At 43.6% G+C, this 22,225-nt stretch overlaps 2 protein-coding genes across 2 annotated transcripts; both read right to left on the bottom strand.

Annotated features, from left to right (window-relative positions):
- Nucleotides 1–8,742: 8,742 nt before the first annotated feature.
- Nucleotides 8,743–9,767, bottom strand: LOC147367152 (olfactory receptor 13C7-like). Its single transcript, XM_086414384.1, has one exon. It carries the CDS (start codon nucleotides 9,761–9,763, stop codon nucleotides 8,804–8,806), a length of 960 nt encoding a protein of 319 aa, XP_086270510.1. The 5' UTR covers nucleotides 9,764–9,767; the 3' UTR covers nucleotides 8,743–8,803.
- Nucleotides 9,768–16,829: 7,062 nt separating this feature from the next.
- On the bottom strand, nucleotides 16,830–18,216 carry LOC147367153 (olfactory receptor 13C7). The gene has a single exon (XM_086414162.1). It carries the CDS (start codon nucleotides 18,214–18,216, stop codon nucleotides 17,257–17,259), a length of 960 nt encoding a protein of 319 aa, XP_086270288.1. The 3' UTR covers nucleotides 16,830–17,256.
- Nucleotides 18,217–22,225: the final 4,009 nt, after the last annotated feature.

Below are 22,225 nucleotides of genomic sequence, written 5' to 3' on the forward strand. Positions count from 1 at the left end.
CATTATGATTAATGACTGGATTTCCCAGATGGCTCAGTGGAATAGAATCTGTCTACCAATGCAAAAGACTCGGGTTCATTCCCTGGGTCAGGAAGATCCCCTGGAGAAGGAAATGGCAACACATTCCAGTATTCTTGCCTGGAAAACCCCACGGACAGAGGAGCCTGGCAGGCTACAGTCCATGCAGTCGCAAAAGAGTCGGACACGATTTAGCAACTGAAAAACAACAACAAATAATTAACAGCGAGAAAATCCTATGAATGATTTCTCTTTAATGGAAATGTATAGTCTTTGCATTTAACCTGAGTTTTCTGAGATTCCCAGGCTGGTCCAGTTCTCAGAACCAGCAAATTTTAAAACTTCTTTAAATTTTACCTACATTTGGAAGAAACTTGTATAAAATGTCAATTCACCTCCACACAGAAACAAGCCTGGGTAAAAACTCAACGATATTGAGGATGACTTCTTCAGTCCGCCCACCATCAGTGACACAGACTTGACCACTATCAGCACTGGGATCGCCCTATTTTAATACAAACTGATAACAGTATATGGGGAGGTACCTATACAGGGAAGAACTTTATGAAGTCAACACAAAGACTGATCAGAATGATTAAAATTGGAATGATTAAACCCACTCTAGGGGCTGACAGCTCTGCAGCTTACTGACCAGTGAACTCAATGATTAATAGCTATGTGAACTACACTTATCAGATGATAGGCTATACAGCATTAACCTCCAACCCCATTTCACTAGAATATTGGTGAACTTCTTAGCCAGAGATAACTCAGAAATATTTTTTTTCTTTGTCCTTTTATGCTCATATTATATTCTTGTGTGGAACCCACCCTTGGGTTCCATACAAACAACTAGCTTATGGGGAGACCTATATGCCTTTGTGTAGAGGATTTTGAATCTCTTAGCTGCCATTGCTCGGATTCTAAATGCAGATTCCTCACTGATAATATTTCTCGAGGGATTCCTCTTTGTATTCCTCTTCAGTATTACCACATCTTCTATTAATACAATGGGTACAGATCACTTGGTATTCAGGGTGGGGGAAAAGTCTCAGTAATCATGAAAGGAAAGTGAAAAAACCAGAAATAACTAGCCATTGATAGATTGGGAAACCAGAGGGACCAAGCTTGGGTCCACTCACCCTCTGACACTGAGGAAGGCCCCTTCTTCCCAGAAGCCTCTGCAGCAGGGGGATGATGGGAATCCCACACACTCCCTGGGTTCCTGTGAGGAGGAGCGGCAAGGGCACACAGGGGCTGGGAGAGCGTGAAGGAAGGACTGCCTGGCCTGGCGCTTACTCTCAGCTGTTCCTCCCTGCTTCAGCAGCAGCTGTGGGAAGGTTTCTGAGAGCAGAGGCAGAGGAGAGGAAAGTGTGTCTTTGAGAAGCGCTCTGCAGAAGGCAGGCATGGCTACTGCCTCTGTCCCATCCTGGCTCAACTCTCCCCACCTGCGTCAGGTGCTTCTCTGAGTCTCCTGATCCCAGATTCTTAACTCCTCACTGCACACCAGGACCAGACCCTGGATGCGAGAGAAAAACCCAGACTCTCCTGCCTAACTTCCTTTACCTCTGAGACTCTCTTTCTTCTTGTCCTCCTGAATCTTTGGGGGAACTTTAGCCTCTGGTGGGTGTTTCTCTCCCATCCTTCCTCCCGGCTGTGTCCTGGGTATCTCAGTGACAGAATCTTCATGTACAGGACCTGTCATCCTGGTCTGAGCCTGAGGAATCCCATGGGCTCATTTTCCCCAGCAGTGAAGGGAGTCCTCGAGCTGCAGCCGTAGACTCCTACAGGGACCCTGCTAGTCCCAGAAGCAATTTAGTTTGGAATGTTGAGTGTTCACAGGGCACTGGGGCTCAGCATACTGGGGGCTCCAGGGGCCACATCCCTGCCATCAGTTGCAATTAGAGGCAGTGACTGGGACATGCCCAACTGGAAATGGAGAGGCAGGCACAGAAATGCCAGCTTCCTTCTGAGCCTTCCCTGGGATCTCAGAGAAGCCAGTGTCCTAACTCACTGGCTAAGGCTGAAAGTTTGTTTTTTTTTTTTTTTTAACTACTAATCGATTTATTTATTTGTTTGGCTATGCCAGGTCTTAGTTGCAGCCTTCAGGATCTTCAGTCTCCACAGTGGCATGCAGGATCTTTTAATTGCAGTATGTGGGATCTAGTTCCCTGACCAGGGTACGAACCTGGACCCTCTGCACTGGGAGAGTGGAGTCTTAGCAACTGGACCAGCAGGGAAGTCCCTGAACGTTTTTTGTTTTTTTTAAGCCATGAATTAATGTTGTTTTTTTCAAAAGCTTCTTCTGTTTCATTTGGTATAATCATGTGATTTTTCCTAATTAGCCTGTTAACATGGTAGTTGGATTGCACTGACTGATCTTTGAATATTGAACCAGCCTTGCATTGCTGGGAGGAGGGGATCCTCCTTACCGCTGGGCAAGGAGTGGGAGTTTCAGCTCCCCACTGAGGCTGTGCGGATCCCCTTCTGGCTGGTAGTGGCAGGAGTGCCTAGTGTTGTCCCCATGCCCTCCACTGACACCATGGGAAGGGGTGGCCTCAGGAGCACAGGCACGAGCCCTGACTCTCCCGTAGGCCCCTTCTGATACCACCCAAGTGGGAAGAAGAAGGAGCTTCATACATGGTCTCTACTAACTCTGTGGGGGAGAGGAGGACCTGTTACTGCCCCGCATCCCATCTTCCTATTCAGCCTCCTTTGACACCACGTTGGCAGGGGGGTGGTTGGGCTGCCTTGTCATAGCTTGGTGAGAATAGAAGCCCAGGCTATCATCTGCTCAGCCTTTGCTGGTGGGGTGAAGGTGAGGCCATTGTTTTTTTTGTTTTTTGTTTTTTTTTTTCTGAGGTGTTTGGCTGGAATAGAGTGGTTATTGTCAGGAATTAAATTTTATCAAGTACTTTTCCTATATCTGTTGAGATGTGATCATTTGGGTTTTATTCTTTAGTTTGTTGATGCCATAAATTTTTAATGTTCACCCTATCCATGCGTTTTTGGGGGGATTAATGCAACTTTCTCACAGAGTATTATCCTCTAAATGCATTACTATATTTGTTTTACTGATTTTCATAATTTGGCTTTTTGGCATCAATGTTCATGGAGAGTACAGGCCTGAAAAGAGTTTAGTCCTTTCATTTTATTTGAAAAAGAGCCTGGGATTTGACTAAGACTCCCATCCAAGTACTAACCAGGCCGAACCCTGTTTAGCTTCTGAGATCAGATGAGATTGGGTGGTACAGCCATAGACTTAATCAAGACTGGTTTGCAGTTTCTTGTATCTCGGTTGGAAATGATCTCCTATGTAATATAAATATAACATTGCAGTTGGAGTGTGCAGTGGTCAGCAAGAGAAGGTGACTATGTAAAGATACTTTTCCTTTGGGCTTTGTAATTGTCAAGACTTTGTAAGTTTCCAGATAGAAAACTTATTCCAACCAACATAATCCCAATACAAACTATAATGCTCATAAAACTGAGAAGTTTAAAGGTGGATTCAGTCTCAGGCACAGTTGGAATTAGGGACTCAACATGTCTTTAGGACTCTGTCCTTTCATCTGGTTCTTATCTCTACTTGTGTTTTCCTGGCTTCATTTTAAACAGACTTACTCACATGCTAGAGAAGAGAGCTGTCAGCAGCCTAATCCACATTCTTCTGTCTTAGTCTCCAGATGAGAACAGAGCCCTGGCCAACGCGTTAGACTGCAGCTTTGCAGAGGACTTGCTTGAACTCCTAACTCATAGAAACGGCAAGATTATAAATGGGTATTGTCTAAAGCCACTAAGTAGTGATCTGCAATGCAGCATAGAAAGCCAATAAGGACCCCTTTTCTTCTCGTTCCAATTAAAATATGCTGTGGAATGGTTTTGATTAGTTTAATCCAAGGTCACATGCTTTCCCTCAGACTGATTGCTGTGGCCAAGGGTGGGTATACTACAGTTGGCAGTCCCCTGGAATCACATGATGAGAGTGAGAGGGAGCAGTTTCCTCCTGAAACAATAGATGCACAGTACAGATGTAAGTGACCTCTGTGAGGGCATCCTTAGACACTCCAGCAATGCTGTGACTGATGTGTGCGTTTAGTAGAGGTCGCAAATTGCAACCCATAGCAAAAGTGGCTGAGGAACAAATTTTGTTTGATCTTAGAATTCTTACACTGCTGTAGAATTCTGGGAAGCATTCAGCTCTGCAAGCACCAGAGGGGAACGTGGAAACTACAGCATGGGGAGCAGCTCTTTGCATTCCCTCCCCTTCCCCTTCCTGCATTCCTGCCTGGCTGGAGCTTAGGAGGAACAGGCAGTTAGCTCCTGCTTCCCCACCTGGTCCTTCCCCTTAGTTAAAGTCCCTGTCCGGCATCTGGAATGCTCTGATTGAAACTGAGTGATTATGTTATTGACATGTTGCCTGTGATCATCTTTGATGTTTGATTTGGTCATATTTTGTGATAACTTTCATTGGATACTCAATTGTCTTGAAGATTTTAGGGATTGTCCTAAATTGAGAGAAATGGTTACCTGTAGTAATCAGGTGTGTAATCAGCCATGAAATTAAAGGATGATTTCTCCTTGGAAGGAAAGCTATGACAAACCTAGATAGCATATTAAAAAGCAGAGACATCACTTTGCTGACAAAGGTTCTATGGTCAAAGCTATGGTTTTTCCAGGATCATGTACAGATGTGAGAGTTGGACCAAAAGAAGGCTGAGCACTGAAGAATTGATGCTTCGAATTGTGATGCTGGAGAAGATTCTCCAGAGTCCCTTGGTCTGCAAGGAGATCAAACCAGTCAATCCTAAAGGAAATTCATTGGAAGGATTGATGCTGAAGCTGATGTTCCAATAGTTTGGCCACGAGATGTAAAGAGTTGACACATTGGAAAAGACCTTGATGCTGGGAAAGATTGAAGACAAAAGGAGAAGGGGTGGCAGAGGATGAGATGGTTAGGTAGCATCACTGACTCAATGGACATGAATTTGAGCAAACTGCAGGAAATAGTGGAGGACAGAGGAGCCTGGTGTGCTAAAGTCCATGAGATTGCAAAGTCAGACATGATGTAGTGACCGAACAACAACAACAAAGTAATCAGGTAGAAATTAATCTGCACATCTAAGTGGTCTGGTCTAAACTTTTTGGTTATCTCCAAAACCAGGGCTGGAGTAAAAGCTGGTTTTTGTTTCTTCTTCTTCTTTTTTTTTTCAATTTGCTTTAAATTGGAGGATAATTGCTTTACAGTGTTGTGCTGTTTTCTGCCATACAATGAGAATCTGTCATAAATATACATGTATCCCCTCCATCTTGAGCCTCCCTCCCACCCACCCACATCCCACCCCTCTAGGTCATCACGGAGCACTGAGCTGAGCTCCCTGTGCTGCTCAGCAGTTTCCCAGTAGCTATCTATTTTCACATGGTACTGTGTATATGTCAATACTATTCTTTCAATTCGCCCTACCATTTCCTTCGCCCCGCTGGCTGTTCATTCTTCTGAGAACCTTTGATGAGTGAGCCTTTCTGTTTGCTTCCAAGCCCTGGGCTTGGACCTTTTCCCAACAAATAGAATGGACCTGCCCTCAGGATGGGAAACTGGATGTAGCATGGGTCATCCCAACCTATTAGAAACAGTTTTGGCTTTGAATGAGGGCACTTGGAGGATACTCCAGAGTGTCTTGAAGCTTACATTCAGGTCTTTTCCTCCCTCCAAAATGAAAACATATTTAAAAAATTTCTTCTGTTAATGCATGACCATTGTAAATATCTGATATACTCAAATTCTTTATGTATTTTTCCTAGGTCTTTTGCTGTGACTCGTGTAAATTATATACAACCACTTTACTTTCTTTAAATTATATACAACTTACTTTAAATTATATACAACTTACTTTAAATTATATACAACCACTTTAGTTTTGTATTTGATTAAAATTTTTTTCTCAGTAAACAACAGTAGTTTACTTACTGAATAGTTTTCTTCTTTTCTGTATTTCATTCCTCATTTATTTTTCTGATCTGGTTTAATTAGCTAGACTCTGCAGAATGATGCAGATATTGAGAGATGTCCTAATCCAGGTTGTAAGCATGTTACCAATGTTTTGCCGTCAAATGCACCCTTTGCTGTTGTTCTGATCATTTCATTCATGTCAAGGATGGATTCCTCTATTCAAATCCACTACTTTAAGAGAGTCAGAAACAGATGCTAAATTTTACCAAATTATTTCTCAACATTTGTGGGTGAGATTACTTTTTCTTTTTTAATCTGTTAATAAAATGGTTGCAGTAATTGATCTGATGTTCAAAACCTTGCATATCCTAAAAAAAAAAAAAAAAAAGCGGCCTCTGGGTAGTATGTATTATCTGTTTAGTATATAGTGATTTAAATTCCCTCAGGTTCAATAAATGAGTTTTTTCATTTGATCAACTTTCTTTGTTCTTTCATAACCCTCTAGTTCTTTCAAAAACTTCACCCTAATACTTGTTGGTATTTATTCTTAAATTTTCAACAAGAATATTAAGACTTTTGCTGCCCTTCAGTATCAGTGCAATGGACTGTATTTATAGGAACCCTTCCCACCATATCCGATGAAGCCTTTAGGGGTGTAACTTTCTCTTTCTTCATTTCCCAGCTAGATGAATTCATCTAGAATTATAAATGGAGCTCTGTCATTGCTTCATCATCATTATTCACCTCGACACGATTGCTAATAATTCCATCATGTATTCATCTTTGCAAAATCAGTATAAGAATTGACTAGACTTGATTGGTCCTATGTATTTCATCATTCCCCACTGTTTATTCTATCACTTCCTTTCAATTTTTTATTTTTAACTGTTTATTGGGACAGCATTCTAAATAAATTATTTTCATGAAGAGATTGTATGGATATGTGCTTTCTATGCTTACGCATGACAGCAAGTGTCTTTTAAACCCTTGTATCTGTGCAAAGATAAGGGATGTATAGAATTCAGGATTCACAACCCATTTCCTTTCCCTCAGAACTTCAAAAACCTTATTCTGCCAATGTCTACATTTAGGGTTGGGGAACAGCAGGCCATTGGCAGACTCTCATTCCTTATTAGGAAATATGCTTTTCTTCTGTGGAAAAGTCTGCAGGATTATTTTGGTATGTATAGGAAGTAAAATTTATCTTTGAATCTAGGTAGGTGGGTCTTTTGCTATAATTTCTTATTGGGTGTTTGATGAACCTTTTATGAACAAAATATCTAAACTTCTATTCCATGAAAAAATTTTTAGTTATTATTCGTCTTTCATCTGCTCTGTGTCCTCATGAATTCCATACTGAATCCAAGTAAGTGGGATTGTTTCCCCTGAGCAAATGTTCTTATTTCTCAGTTATCTTTTCTCCTAGCCTCCTTTTTTAGACTGCTCTTGTTGATTCAATACCCTCTTGAATTCCACTGAAAAAAACTACTGAGAATTTTCTTTAATTTCAGACCATCTTCCTGAAATAACTCTTTTTCAGCAAAGGCTGGTTGCTTTGAGTGGTAGTTTGTTTCCTCTCTGTTGGATTAAAAATTCATATCAACTGTCAGAGGTTTTCTACTTTGCCCATTCTTTTAGTTGCACTTCTAGATGGATAACTCTAGGGAATTCCTCACCAGTCATGAAGGCGATTCCTATGCATCTCTTCCTTCATCTCTGAGCACCGCCACCTCTCCCTCTAAACACTGACTGCGTGGCTCTGGGGATTCTTAGGTACAAAGGCAAGTGATGGTCACCTCTTGGCTGCATGCTTGGTCAAGCCAGGTCAGGTATTTAATAGAATTTATTTGATTACCCTCCACATCTCTCAGTTTCCACAATCCTCTGATGACCCATGGGAAGCCAGTGTTTTCTAGGGAAAGAAGCCAAGGATGAATAACATTTTCAGAAAAGGAAAAGAAAAAGGCCTGAACCTTTTACCTTTGCATCAGTCTGCCACACCTTGTTTTTCTCTCTGCTCCAAGGATGTAAATGATTTTCTGATTGGGCCCTTGGTTAAGGGCAAGGGAAAGAGGCTAATTATGGAGACATAGGAAGAGAATGATTCAGGAAACAGTTTTAAGAATTAAAATGGTTCGATGCACGATACTGGATGCTTGGGGCTAGAGCACTGGGATGACCCAGAGGGATGGTATGGGGAGGGAGGAGGGAGGAGGGTTCAGGATAGGGAACACATGTATACCTGTGGCGGATTCATTTTGATATTTGGCAAAACTAATACAATTATGTAAAGTTTAAAAATAAAATAAAATTTAAAAAAGAATTAAAATGACAATAAAAATAAAGTACAATGAGGATAAAGATAAAAATATTACTGTTGTTTGATATGGAGTAGGAAGAGCTGACAGGTGACCATAAAAGTATGGACCCATTCAAATATGGTCAGCGAGTGAGCCAAGGAGTGACTGAATTATAGACTATGAAAAGCTCTATAGAGTAGAGCTTTTATGAATTAGAAAATAAAACTTGAAGAGTTACTTTTCTTTGACATCAATTTGTTTAGTATGCATGGAAGATACAGAGAAGTAAAAGACTAGATCAGCAAGAATATACTTTTGTATAATTGCCTAGAGATTGTAGATCAGCAAGAATATACTTTTGTATAATTGCCTAGAGATTGATGGGAAAATTCACACTGACTGCTTTTCTATTCACACAAAGTTCTTGGGTATAATGAGGTTTTGTGTAATTATATGTACCTATGGAAACTTGCATGAACTTATCCCTTCATCTTATGCTCTTGAGACCCTCAGGTGAACTATCAGGACCCCTCCACCATCACCAGTTGAAGCATTTCTGAGTCACCAGGTTCCTCACAGCAGCCTTCACATCCTTGTTCCTGAGGCTGTAGATGATGGGGTTGAGCATGGGGGTCACCACCCCATAGAAGAGGGAGGTGAGCTTGTCTGCAACATCCTGTTTGTCTGCCCCCAGAGGGTCCTTGGATTTGGGCTTCCCATACATGAAGAGGATGGTCCCGTAGAAGATGACCACAACTGTGAGGTGGGCAGAGCAGGTGGAGAAGGCCTTTTTCCTCCCCTCAGCTGAGGGGATCTTCAAGATGGTAGCAATGATGAACACATAGGAGAAAAAGATGAACAGAACTGGGATGCCCAGAAAGATCACATTGGCCATCGCCATACTGATTATATTGATGGAGATGTCAGCACAGGCCAACTTCAGGACAGCCAGGATCTCACAGGTGAAGTGGTTAATGATGTTGTCCCCACAGAAGGGCAGTCGCATTGCTATGGATGTCTGCACCATGGCACTGGTGCTTCCAGCTACCCAGGAGCCAGCAGCCATGGGCACATAGACAGCCTTGCTCATGACCTCAGGGTACCTTAGAGGGTTGCAGATGGCCACATAGCGATCAAACGCCATCATGCCCAGAAGCACACACTCTGTGGCCCCCATGGCAAAGGAGAGGAACATCTGCACAGCACAGGCTGAGAAGGGAATGGTTTTCCTGGGTGTCAGGAAGCTGTCAAGGATGAGGGGGACTGAGGAGGTTGTGTAGCAGATGTCCAGGAAGGAGAGGTTCCCCAGGAAGAAGTACATGGGTGTGCGCAGGTGGGAGTCAAGGATGGTCACCAGGATGAGGACCCCATTGCCCAGCAGGATCACCAGGTACATGAGCAGGATGAGCACAAAGAACATTTTCTCCAGCTTTGGGTGGGCTGAGAGGCCCAGGAGAACGAACCCCACCAGGGGGGAGGTCCAATTGGATCTGTCCATAGTGTCTCCTCTCTGTCACCTGTTTGAACTCAAAAAGCCAACTTCATGATTCTCTGATACCCAAAGAGGCCAGAAAACCAGTGAGGAAACTTGTCCTGCTGAGCGCTTAGAGAACTCTTCTAGCAATCTGGGCAGTTCTTTGTGTTGTTCTAAGTAAAATGGAGAGAAATTTTTCAAAATCTACTTTATGGTGTTTGGCTGCCCATGAAAGTGTTACCAGATTGGGTTGAATTTTTCTAATCATGTTCAAGGTTGATGTCACACATTTACTTCAAGTTATACCATGTATGGCCAATTTATTTTCATCAATTTTTTGAGAAGTGTTACATTCCCTTTGTATGATTTCACCTGCTTTGGGGCACAGGACTGGTGGAAATAACTGATCTCCTTTGTGCTTAATTCCTGACCATTCCCCTCCAAGCATTTTTGGATGTTACCTTTCTCCTCTTTCACAGTTCCCTCTCTTACAGCCCCCAAGCCCCTGGGATATTCATTCATTTATTCCTTCGCTCACCTTCCAAAGCTCCTCAGAAGCATTTACCCAAAGAGCTGGCCTTTGCCAATCACTCATGGCCTGGCAAAGGCAATGGCAACCCACTCCAGTACTCTTGCCTGGAGAATCCCGTAGATGGAGGAACCTGGTAGGCTGCAGTCCATGGGGTCGCTAAGAGTCGGACATGACTGAGCAACTTCACTTTTCCTTTTCACTTTCATGCATTGGAGAAGGAAATGGCAACCCACTCCAGTGTTGTTGCCTGGAGAATCCCAGGGACGGGGGAGCCTGGTGGGCTGCCGTCTATGGGGTCACACAGAGTCGGATACAACTGAAGCTACTTAGCAGCATGGCCTGGCAATCGTTAAGTCCCTTTTCTTCTCTGGCCATCAGCTCCCTCATACTCACTCTGGAATGGATTGTTTTGAAAGGTATTCCATCCCAGGGACTAAATGACCTCTTGAATTTCTTGTTCTTGAACTGTCTGTCACTAAGATGTCCTTTATGATGCTGGGTCCACAACAGTTAATGTATATAGTATTGTGTATATATATATATATATATATATATATATATATATATATATAGTGTTCTCTTACCTTTTTTGTAAATAGGTCAATAAAGTAAATCACTTTTCTTCTGTCTGAGGAAGAAGCCTAAAATAGCCAATCGAGTCTGAAAGTAGCAGCCAGAGGAGTTAGCACCTGAGATGGATGAAAGCTAAATTTTCTTGGCTTTGTTCTGTTTCAGAAAAAATACACAAAGGACTGTCCATTGCATACCAGAAGCCATTTAAATCCCACTCTGCTACTGGGATTACTCTAGTCCCTGAGGTGATTTAAAGTTTAGAAGTTGAAGTGACAAAATTTGGAAACTCTATACATCTGAGATTATGTCCCCAAGATCCAATTATTCTGAAGTCCCGCCAGAAGCACTTTCTTTCCCCCTCCCTCTCTTTGTATCCATCCTGCTGAGCTAGTAGAAAGCATTAGAGAAAAAGGGTCATTCTGGTCCTGCCAGAGTTAACCTGACCCCCCCAGTCAGTGAGAACTCTCAGCAGAGCCCACAATAGAGCTGGAAGAATGTGAAACCCACAGGACAAACCCTTTAGCACCCCTGGCATTTCCAAATTTAGAATCTCAGGACTGGAAAAAAGCAAGTGTCCTAGAAGGTTCCCTCTTGTCTGTGTCCCACCAAATAAATTCAGAGTGCCTACAACAGGCCAGGCCTTCACAGGGCGTTCAGTGGTGAGGGGTTGGGGCGGTCATAAATGAATCTGGTTTCACAGGTAGTGCAGCTCTGGACCCGAAAATGGTCGGCTGATTGCAGAAATGATGTCCTTTTGTTTGAAATCTTTCTTTGGTGCATGTGTCTTATCCTCTCCAGAGAATAAATTTTTGTTAAGGTAGGTAAGGGACAGTCAACCAATGTCACAGAATGAGGGAGGGGGTGTAGGACCTGTGTTTCTTAGAGTTTTTTTCCCAATCCTCCTTATTTCAGCAGCATCCATCTTTATCCTTGGTCCCAGAGAGACCTGGAACAGCGGGTCCTCGGTGCTGTAGGTCTGGTTGTAGCTCAGCTCTCCTAGTTTCTGGCTTAGGATTTGGCTCTATTAGATCAGCCACTAGCCCATTCACTTTCCAGTGTTCAAAATGTCTTCACTCTGATATCTCCCTTCTTCTCCTTAACCTTGTTGATTTTGTCATTAAAAACAAAATTAAGCAAAACAAAGACGTATTATGGTAGTTTTTGCGGGTTTCACAAAGGAGCAAAATTAGATGCGTGTGTTCAGTCCTCCTTTATGCCTCAGTCCCGAGTCCATGCAGTTTCTAACACCCTCAATTGTTTTTTTTATACATGTTAGTCATTGTTTTTTGTCTGTTTCTCTCCTGCTAGAATGTCAGTTTCACAGAGGCAGAGGTTTTTTTCCTATATTGTTCACAGATGTATCCTAGATATATGAAAAATGTACCAGACTCACAGTAGGCATCAATGAACAGTTGCTAAATGAGTTATTAAGTGAATTTGTGACCTACTTTTGTTTTCTTTTTTCCCCGTGTTAACTCTTATTTTTTATATTTTATTTATCTCTATCCATCTTTTTAATTTCTATTTTTGTAAACATTTTATAATGTGCATCCTAACATATTGATATAGAACATCTATACATTTATAAATGAATAAACAAACATGCAGTGTAAATTGTTGGAAAGCATGATTTTAATACCCTGGAGACCATTGACAGTAGATACCAAGCTTCTGGCTATGGTTTTGAAGGAGGAAACAGACAGAGCTGGACTCCATCTTAGGCCAGGCTGCGAACATTAGGCTACACACATGGTCACCCTCCCAGTGGACTCTGAACTTTGTGCCCAGTGTCTATAGAAATGGCATACCAATGGAAAACCAGACCCCCGGATAAAAGAGCCTCAGGACTTGTACTTGGACTCTCCGTTGCCTAAAAGAATATGCTAATTATCTCTGTAGCAGAACAAACTGGTAAATTCCATTAAGTTTATCGGAATATGACCACAGGTCTATTGATAAATATCCACTTTTATCTAGTCTTGTGACACATGAATCATGGATTAACTTTGATTGTATCTCTCTTTTACCTTGTTCAGACTAGTTTCAAGGAATTTGGGGAGGTGAGTTTGAGCAAATACACTTAGGGTATATAAGGTTTTCACAAAAACTGGTCGGGGTCCTTGGCTAAGAGGAGACTCTGCCTTGGGCCTGCCGGTGTAATAAACTGCACTCCACCATCTGCATTGTCCTTCTGAGTGAATTTGTTTCCTGGAATGCGTGGCTACAACATTTTCACCCTTTCAAATATTCAACAAACATCTCTTAAAGTTTGGAAACCTCTATCTTGAGCAGAGCAGCACTGCAGAATTCAGGACTTTCGGCCTCATTCAGAGAAGACCTGCTAGCTTCCTTCTGGTCTGTACCATATGCCTTTTGATCAGAGACCGCTCATGGTGAATAGAGACTGGTGACTGTGCTCACCAAGATTCTGGGAGGTCAACCCTGAGCTGTAAGATGCCTTTGGAGTCATTCTTTCCCTCTCCTCCCTCTTTGGGTTTCTCCCTGAACTCCTCCCCAGCCCTTTGCCCTCCAGTACTCTACATATGAGCTTGGGTCTCCTCAGGAAAGCTCAGGAGCAAGAGGAAGAGAAGGGCACACGCCGTGCCTCGGTTGTTACAGTTGGCCTAAGTACTGCCAGGCACAGGGGAATCAAATATATATCAAAGGGACAGCTTGACTTGCTTCTGCTCTTTATAGAAGCTGTCTGTGGTGGCTCGTGACATCTTACTGTGTTGATGTAACTTTAAGCCCTCTCCATGCTTTTTTCTGGAATGAGGATATACACTTAGGGGAAGAAGTCAGTGAGGTTAAGTAAACATTCTGTGGATCTTAATTTGAATTGTACATATGTATTCCACTGAAGAGGCCTAGAAACTATGACATCTCGATAGCACCCCTAGCATCCAGACTGTGGTTTTTGAATACCAAAGGAAACAAGAGCTCCTTAGAAAAAATGGTTGTTTCCAGGCCTGGAGAGGAACTGTACACGTTGAGCCTGGAACAACTTGACATAATCAGAAAGCAAGAAACCATCAAAAATACTTGGGCCCTGTCAAAAGATCTCAGGAGCCATGGGCTCATCACTACACTGAAACAAAAACCTCTCAAGTATGTAGATCTGATCATCAATTAATAGGAAACACAGGGACAGATACTACAGGACTATAATCAGCAAAATATAAACTAAGATTCTGTGACATTGTGATTTATACAAAATATATATTTGTTCATTCAGATGACCAAGATATTTTTATCACATATATTTGGACTTTGTCCACAGCATCTGGCTTACAACTGCCAAGGCCTTCTGCTGCTGCTGCTGCTAAGTCGCTTCAGTCGTGTCCGACTCTGTGCGACCCCATAGACGGCAGCCCACCAGGCTTCCCCGACCCTGGGATTCTCCAGGCAAGAACACTGGAGTGGGTTGCCATTTCCTTCTCCAATGCATGAAAGTGAAAAGGGAAAGTGAAGTCGCTCAGTCGTGTCCAACTCTTCGCGACCCCATGGACTGCAGCCTACCAGGCTCCTCCGTCCATGGGATTTTCCAGGCAAAAGTACTGGAGTGGGGTGCCGTTGCCTTCTCTGGCCAAGTCCTTCACAGCTCTTAAAATCCTGGGAATTTCCTTAGTGATAAGAACAATGGGAGCAACTTCCATCATAGTGTTTAGTCTTCAATCCTCAGTTTCTGAAAAACACTTTAGAGCCATAAAGTGAAGGGGGTATCTTGTTATTCTTAACAAGCCCAGTTCAGCCACAACTGGGTCTATGTTAACAAGGTGACTTTTGGAAAGCACCTAAGACTGAAGTTGATTGCCAGGGGAACCAACTCTGAGTAGAGGGTTGGAACTCTCAGTCTTAACCCCTGATTTCCAGGGAGGGGAGGGCTGCTGGAGGTCACATTGATCACTAGTGATTAATCACGCCATTAAAAACCCAAACTTTTTTTTTATACAAACTCTATTATTTTCTATGTGTTTCATGACAAGAAAAAGATTGGGAAACATTAAATTAGAGAGATGGACAGGGGAGGGGAGCTGATGGGAAGATTTCAGAGAAGTTACATACAGTATAAAACAAACTTCAAGGTTACAACCGTGATGAAGAGAGGAGCTATAATCTAACCAAGGTCTGGTTCCAAAGCTTCTGATGCTAACACAACACGGTGCCACCTCATCCTCCTACTATTCTCCATGATTTTGCTAAGTATCACCAGTGTCCAGGATTCTAAAAAGATAACACATATTACTTGAGCATTGGACTTTGCATGGTGTCACAGTTTGGTTTTGCCCAGAAGCAAACTCTGAGACAGAGATTGGAGTCGCTGCTGCTGCTGCTAATCACTTCAGTCGTGTCCGACTCTGTGCGACCCCATAGATGCCAGCCCACCAGGCTCCCCCGTCCCTGGGATCCTCCAGGCAAGAATACTGGAGTGGGTTGCCATTTCCTTCTCCAATGCATGAAAGTGAAAAGTGAAAGTGAAGTCGTTCAGTCGTGTCCGACTCTTCGAGAATCCACAGACTGCAGCCTACCAGGCTCCTCCGTCCATGGGATTTTCCAGGCAAGAGTACTGGAGTGAGTTTTGCCTTCTCCAAGAGATTGGAGTGCAAGAGGTTTATTAGGGAGAGCTCTTTGGTTCAATACTGGTGGAAGAGAGGATGAGGATGGAAGATTTGGCAGAGGGGGACGATGGGCTGTGGTGCAGTCTCAACAAAGGCCTCAGTCAACCCCACAGGGACCCTGGTACTGGGATGGCTGTTCAGAGATGTCTCTAGTAGAAGGAGACGTTTATATCCCTTTACCAATCAGTCATTGGATATAGGCTGCCTTGGGGAAGGGAGTATGACCTTGAGTGAGTCAGGTCTCTTCAGCTAAGAGCCCTCTTATCGAATTTCCAAAGATGACTGACAGCTGAAGGCTGTCTGCCAGCAGCTCTTTCAGTAACTAGAGGAACACCTCCTTGGGTCCTTTAGAAAGATGTGGGTGGGAACTTGGCATAGATCTCCAAGCCAGAAACCAGTGAAATGAAGTGTGTTGAAAAGGAAGATTGCTCTGCAAGTACCTTTCATTTTTAAGTAAACTCTTGATTATAAAGGTCAGAACTAATCTCAAGTTGATGTCCTCCTCCCTTTAGTGAGCTGAGAAGGGCATGAGTGGACTCTGTGCTCAGTAGGGAAAGGCACATCCCCCTAGGGTGGGACAGATAATACTGGGTATGAAAGGGTGAAACGGGAACATGCCCTGCACTCCTACAGCCCGGAGACTGTTGAAGGGACCACAGGGTGGTGACTGTGTCTGGGTTTCTGCCCGCAATGCACAGGAAAGCGCTGTGGGGCCCACAAGAGTATGGCTGGCCACTTCTCAGGCAAGAGGACCCCGGACATCCCGGCAAGGCAGGCTGAGAGCATGTGTTTTCATTGCAAAGTTTTGATTCTCAGGGGAAAATGGGCATCTGATCGCCTCAAGGAAAATAAGGCAATTTCCTTCCCTTACGTGTTTTTGTCCCCTTTTGCGTCACTACTGACTGAGATCCTCACACATTTTACCTCTGGACCTCTTGTCAGTACATATGAATGGGCCCCACCTTTCAGTTTTGCCGCCCAGTTCTCCTCAGCCCAGCCGCCTTGCTCCACCTTTTGCTGGTCACATCTGAGCATCTTGACTCCAGCATCTCTCAAATCACCGTGCTGCCCCGACTCTGCTCTTCCCATAGAACCACCCTTTAACTCTCCAGACTATAGCACCAGACTGTGTACTCAGGATTTACCAGGGGCAGGAAAGCAAAGCTTGCATCCAGATGCGAGGCTAAGACCCTCCACACACGTGTTGCAGGATTCACCTTACTTGCCCTCAGAAGAAGCGCCCTGTGTATAATCTACAAGGTCCCAACTTCTCCGTCTCAGAGACAGCTTCTTTTTCATATCCAGTCTCAACCTTGCCTCCAAGACAAATAAAATGTGAAGATGTGCCATTTCACCTACAGTGAAGACTATTTTTTGTACTGCTGTCATGAAGTTTCACCCCACACTGTCTTCAGTGCCTCCTTTTAGAGCAGTATTTTGAATCTTTATGTAACACAAAGGTAAATTAGTCTGTTTTTCTCAAAGCAAAGGAGCAACTTGCTCACAAAGGTGAATTCAGACTTGCCCAGTAGAGAAGCAGGACATCACAAATTGTTCTTTCAGCTGCATTCCACTTCTATCCCCTCAAGGCACACTCCCATCAGGTTTTATTTAGGTTTCATTGTTTCAAAGATTAAGTCCGGTAACGGCTGAAATTCTCCCTTGTATGTGTAATTCAATTTTCTGGTGATGACTCTTTACACATATCTTCTTTGAGAGGCACATTCTTCTGAGATTCACGAGTGAAAGTAGCCAAGAGACGCAGAACTACAGGGACATCTGTCCTCCAAACATCACCAGATGAAGCATTTCTGACTCACCAGGTTCCGCACAGCAGCCTTCACATCCTTGTTCCTGAGGCTGTAGATGATGGGGTTGAGCATGGGGGTCACCACCCCATAGAAGAGGGAGGTGAGCTTGTTTGAAAGGTCCTGTTTGTCTGCCCCTAGAGGGTCCTTGGATTTGGGCTTCCCATACATGAAGAGGATGGTCCCATAGAAGATGACCACAACTGTGAGGTGGGCAGAGCAGGTGGAGAAGGCCTTTTTCCTCCCCTCAGCTGAAGGTATTCTCAGGATGGTGGTGAGGATGAAGATGTAGGAGACAAAGATGAGCAGAACTGGGACCCCCAGGAAGATCACATTAGTCACCCCCATACTGACCACATTGATGGAGATGTCAGCACAGGCCAGCCTCAGGACAGCCAGGATCTCACAGGTGAAGTGGTTGATGACATTGTCCCCACAGAAGGGCAGCCTCATCGCAAGGGATGTTTGAACCATAGAGGCAGCCCATCCAGCTGCCCAGGAGCCAGCAGCCATGGACACATAGACAGCCTTGCTCATGACTATGGGGTACCTCAGGGGGTTGCAGATGGCCATATAGCGGTCAAATGCCATCATGCCCAGAAGCACACACTCTGTGGCCCCCATGGCAAAGGAGAGGAACATCTGCACAGCACAGGCTGAGAAGGGAATGGTTTTCCTGGGTGTCAGGAAGCTGTCAAGGATGAGGGGGACTGAGGAAGTTGTATAGCAGATGTCCAGGAAGGAGAGGTTCCCCAGGAAGAAGTACATGGGTGTGTGCAGGTGGGAGTCAAAGATGGTCACCAGGATGAGGACCCCATTGCCCAGTAGGATCACCAGGTACGTGAGCAGGATGAGCACAAAGAGTGTTTTCTCCAGCTTTGGGTGGGCTGAGAGGCCCAGGAGAATGAACTCTGTCACAGAGGCTGTCTGGTTGGCACTTTCCATGGTATGTCTCCTCTTTCAACTGAATAAAATACTCAGTGATCCAGACTCCACATCCGTTGTCTCACACAGTTCCAGGGCATCTGTTCAGGAGTTCCAGTCTGGCTGAGTGATTAGGAAACAGTTCTGAAGGCAGTCTCTATTTGTTTCCAAGAAAAAGGAGCAATAAAATTAGAAACTACTTTGGGGTCATAGAATATCAAATTTATACTGTTTAAATGACAATTCTGATTATTTAATGCATTTGATCAGAGACAGTATACACAACACATTCATTTAAGTGGTTCTATGTGCTATATGGCAATTGATCTCATTAAACTTTGGTCAGAAAAATGACTTTTAAGTTTGCTCCATGTTCTTCCAATTTGTGCTAGGGACTAGGGAAATCATTAGCTGTGAATACTCTGTTTCTCCAGATCATTTTCACAGAAAACATATTCCTCTTGTTCCCAAGACCTCTTTTCCTCATGAGCAATGCAAACTCCAGGGTTATCCATTCATCTGTCTGTCCAGCCACCTGTCTTGTCTATCCATCCATCCATCCATCCATGTTTGAACATCGATCCACTCATCAAAATGCCTGTTGATCACCCGGTATATGAGTGTGAGAATTCCTGTGAGGAACAGGGTGACCCATGGCCCAAGCACCTGTCAGAGAGGGTAAGCAGAAGGATTTTGGAGGGGCCAGGACATCCAAATGGGCGTGCAGTGTAGAACAGGGGTCATGAAATAATCCTTAAGCGGTGTAGAATCTAGCTTGGCTTTTAAGGACAAAGGACACTGAACATGGAGAGAGAACTTGGGCAGGCCTCCACAGTAACTTTGTGATCTGGAAATGCTGTTATGTTCCTAATAGTTTGAATCTGATGTTCTGCGAAGACAGACAGAGGACTGTCTCCAGAAATCCACAGTGGGTCACAGTTTCTGGAAATCTAGTTCTCTTGGATAACTAAAACAACGATTTTTTTCAGTCTTGAATATGTTTGACATATAACATGTAAATTTAAGGTGTACAATGTGTTACTCTGATACATTTATATATTGTAATATGATTGTTGTCATGATATTTATCATATCACGTAATTATAGTACAGTATTGCTCTCTGTATTCATTATACCATGTGTTAGATCACTGGGGTATTTACTACTTGTTGCAAGTTGTAGGCTTCCCAGGTGGCACTGGTGGTAAAGAACCACTTCCTGCCATACAGGAGACGTAAGAAATGTGGGTTCGATCTCTGAGTCAGAAAGATCCCTTGCAGGAGGGCACGGCAATCCACTCCAGTATCCTTGCCTAGAGAATCCCATGGACAGAGGAGCCTGGTGAGCTACAGTCCATAGGACGGAAAAGAGTCAGACATGACTGAAGGAAAAAAAAAGTCTTCCCTGGTGACTTTGATGGTAAAGTATCTGCCTGCGATGCAGGAGACCCAGCATCAGTCCCTGGGTTGGGAACATCCCCTGGAGAAGGGAATGGCAAGTTTGTACCCTTAAACAACATCTTTGTTATGTTACTATTTTTTTTGTTGTTGTTATCATTCCCTCTTCATAAATGTCCACTCAGGAATCAGTGGACACTGATAGTCCTTGAATCTTTTGGCTGAGCTTCTAGGTACGTCATTCAGACTTATATCCTGTCACTGATTATGCCCCCCAAGTAATCTAGTCCAACTCTGTCTCCCATTGTAGATCTTTCTCTGCACCACACTGATGCATGGTTTTTCGGTTTCAATTTGATTTCCTCTAGTGATGAAGAGCCCACTACATTCCTAAACAATCTACTCCATATTTTCAGAGCTCTAGAGTATTAGAAAATTCTTTTTCGTATTGAACCAAGCAGGTAGTTTTCTAAGTTTTTCTTGTCCATATGATGGTGGTCAGTGGTCAGCTTCCTTTAAAAATTGCATTGAATTTGTGCAAATACATCAGGTCTGTAAGCACAGAGATTTGGGCTGCATTCTAACCTGCTGTGTAGACTTCAGTGCTCCTTCCCTCTCTTAGACTCTCAGGTTACCCTCTTCTGCTTTGGAATTGGAACAGATCAATGATGTTCAAACTCTTTAAGAGAAAGAACTTTTGTTTCCTTAAATTCAGAACCCCCACTCCAAGTATATAGTGGGCTTCCCAGGTGGCGCTATTGGTAAAGGACCTGCCTGCCAATGCAGGAGACATCAAAGACATAGTTCCATCCCTGGGTTGGAAAGATCCCCTGGAGGAGGGCATGGCAACCCACTCCAATATTCTTGCCTGGAGAATCCCATGGACAGAGGAGCATGGCAGGCTACTGTCCATGGGGTCACAGAGAGTCAGACATGACTGAAGTGATTTAGCACAGCACACATCACACCAAGTATAAAGTAGAGCTGTGCTTGTTGAAGTGGGCCAGGAGGGCTCAGAAAGTATGGGTTGTTCAGCCCATGAGGCCTGCCAGAGACCAGGCCATTGACGAGCAGCTCCCAGAAACTGTTTTCATTACAGGCAATATAAATGGCACCTCTGGAGTATAACAGCAGGAAAGCTGCAGCCATTTCTGTGGCTATAGTGTGAATGGTGCTCCCTGGAGTTGTACAGAAGAGGCTCTGAAACTGTGGGACCATTTCATCCTAGGGGTGTCTCTGAAGTTAGAGGAATCCATGAAATGAGACAAAAGTTTCAGAGGCTTCTTGCCATCTAGGTTTTTCTAACCCGGGGTTTTGAATGGCCCTTGGTCTTTGTGATATCACTGAAATTGTTTCATTTCCTCCCTTCCCAACCCCCAACCCCTTCAGAAAATCAAGTCAGAAGCTGGACATATCCCTGTGCTGATAAAAGGTTGAGGATTACTCTTATAAGAACCCTCACTTACCTTTTTTAGGAACCTACTGGGAAAGGGTCCCTATGGTCTGGGAACAGTACATGGGCCAGAAATATCATCACTAGTTTGAAAGGTCCAGGCTGAGATGTCCAGCTCTGATGAGAAGAAGGCGTGAAAGCCAATTCCTCCCACTCTGTCTTACTTCTGTGTTTTAGGCAAACTTTCTAAAGGAACAACCAGTCCATGTAGAAGGCAATTTGAAATCAGAACTGCAGTTGGGACTATTGTGTTCCCTAAAGTGATTAAAAGTTCGGAAATGAAAGCATACAAAGTTAGGGAACTTTTTATACTTTTGGGACAATGTCCCCAAGATCCAATTATGCTGAAAGCACTCCAGGAAAAGCTTCTTTTTCTCATTCCTTTGTTCCTGCTGGAACTTTCCACTCTGAGGCCACTGAAGGGCATCAGGGGAAGCATTTCCATGTGCTGCTTGAATTTGTACAAACTTCAAAATGTTTTAACTTCTTGAAATCAGCAGCTTGGGAGAGAAGAGTTATTTAGGAATACTCTGTGGTCACAGCATTGTGGAATCAGCCTCTATGGACACACTGTTTCTAAACCAAGTGCTCAAAGTCATGATTTGTATGCTTGGGGGAACTTCCACCCAGAGCCATGGGGAAACTTCAAGGAGGAGATATTTTCTGGCCAGGGAGAGTAAGGGCGAATTTACACATGAAGAGACAGGCAACGGATGGGAAAAAGGGACTTACCATCCTGGGGATGGAGGTTGGCATGGGGCTTGGGCTTTAATATTTCTTCCACAGCCTCAGTATGTCATATGTGTGAAAAACATCATGGGACAGGAATCTGGGATGTGATAGCAGCCTTTAAGATGACCCCAGTAATTCTTTCCTACTGGATTTCATGGCCTTATGTAACTCTCTTATATAACCAGTTACCTTTAGTAGCTGCTTCTAACCTAAAGAATGAGTCACACACAACTGAGCAACTGAAAATCAACAACAGGACATGGTTACTTCTTCTTTTACAAATTAGCCCTTTAAAGATAGGAAGACAATAAGTCATTACAGATGTGCTCAGTTACACTGAAGATGTGAGCCTGAACTAAGCACAACCATCTACAATAACTCAACAAATAATAGAAATTAAACAGTAACTCAATAAGTATATAATAAAATCATGACCAAAAGCTATCCT

Source organism: Bos grunniens, chromosome 8 (assembly GCF_055505025.1).
Source record: "Bos grunniens cultivar Pamir isolate PY7600 chromosome 8, Bosgru_T2T1.0, whole genome shotgun sequence".
Classification (NCBI taxonomy): Eukaryota; Metazoa; Chordata; class Mammalia; order Artiodactyla; family Bovidae; genus Bos; species Bos grunniens.

Excerpts from the sequence above, each read along its gene's own strand:
- LOC147367153 (XM_086414162.1), bottom strand. The coding sequence starts at position 18,216 with ATGGAAAGTGCCAACCAGACAGCCTCTGTGACAGAGTTCATTCTCCTG.
- LOC147367152 (XM_086414384.1), bottom strand. The coding sequence starts at position 9,763 with ATGGACAGATCCAATTGGACCTCCCCCCTGGTGGGGTTCGTTCTCCTG.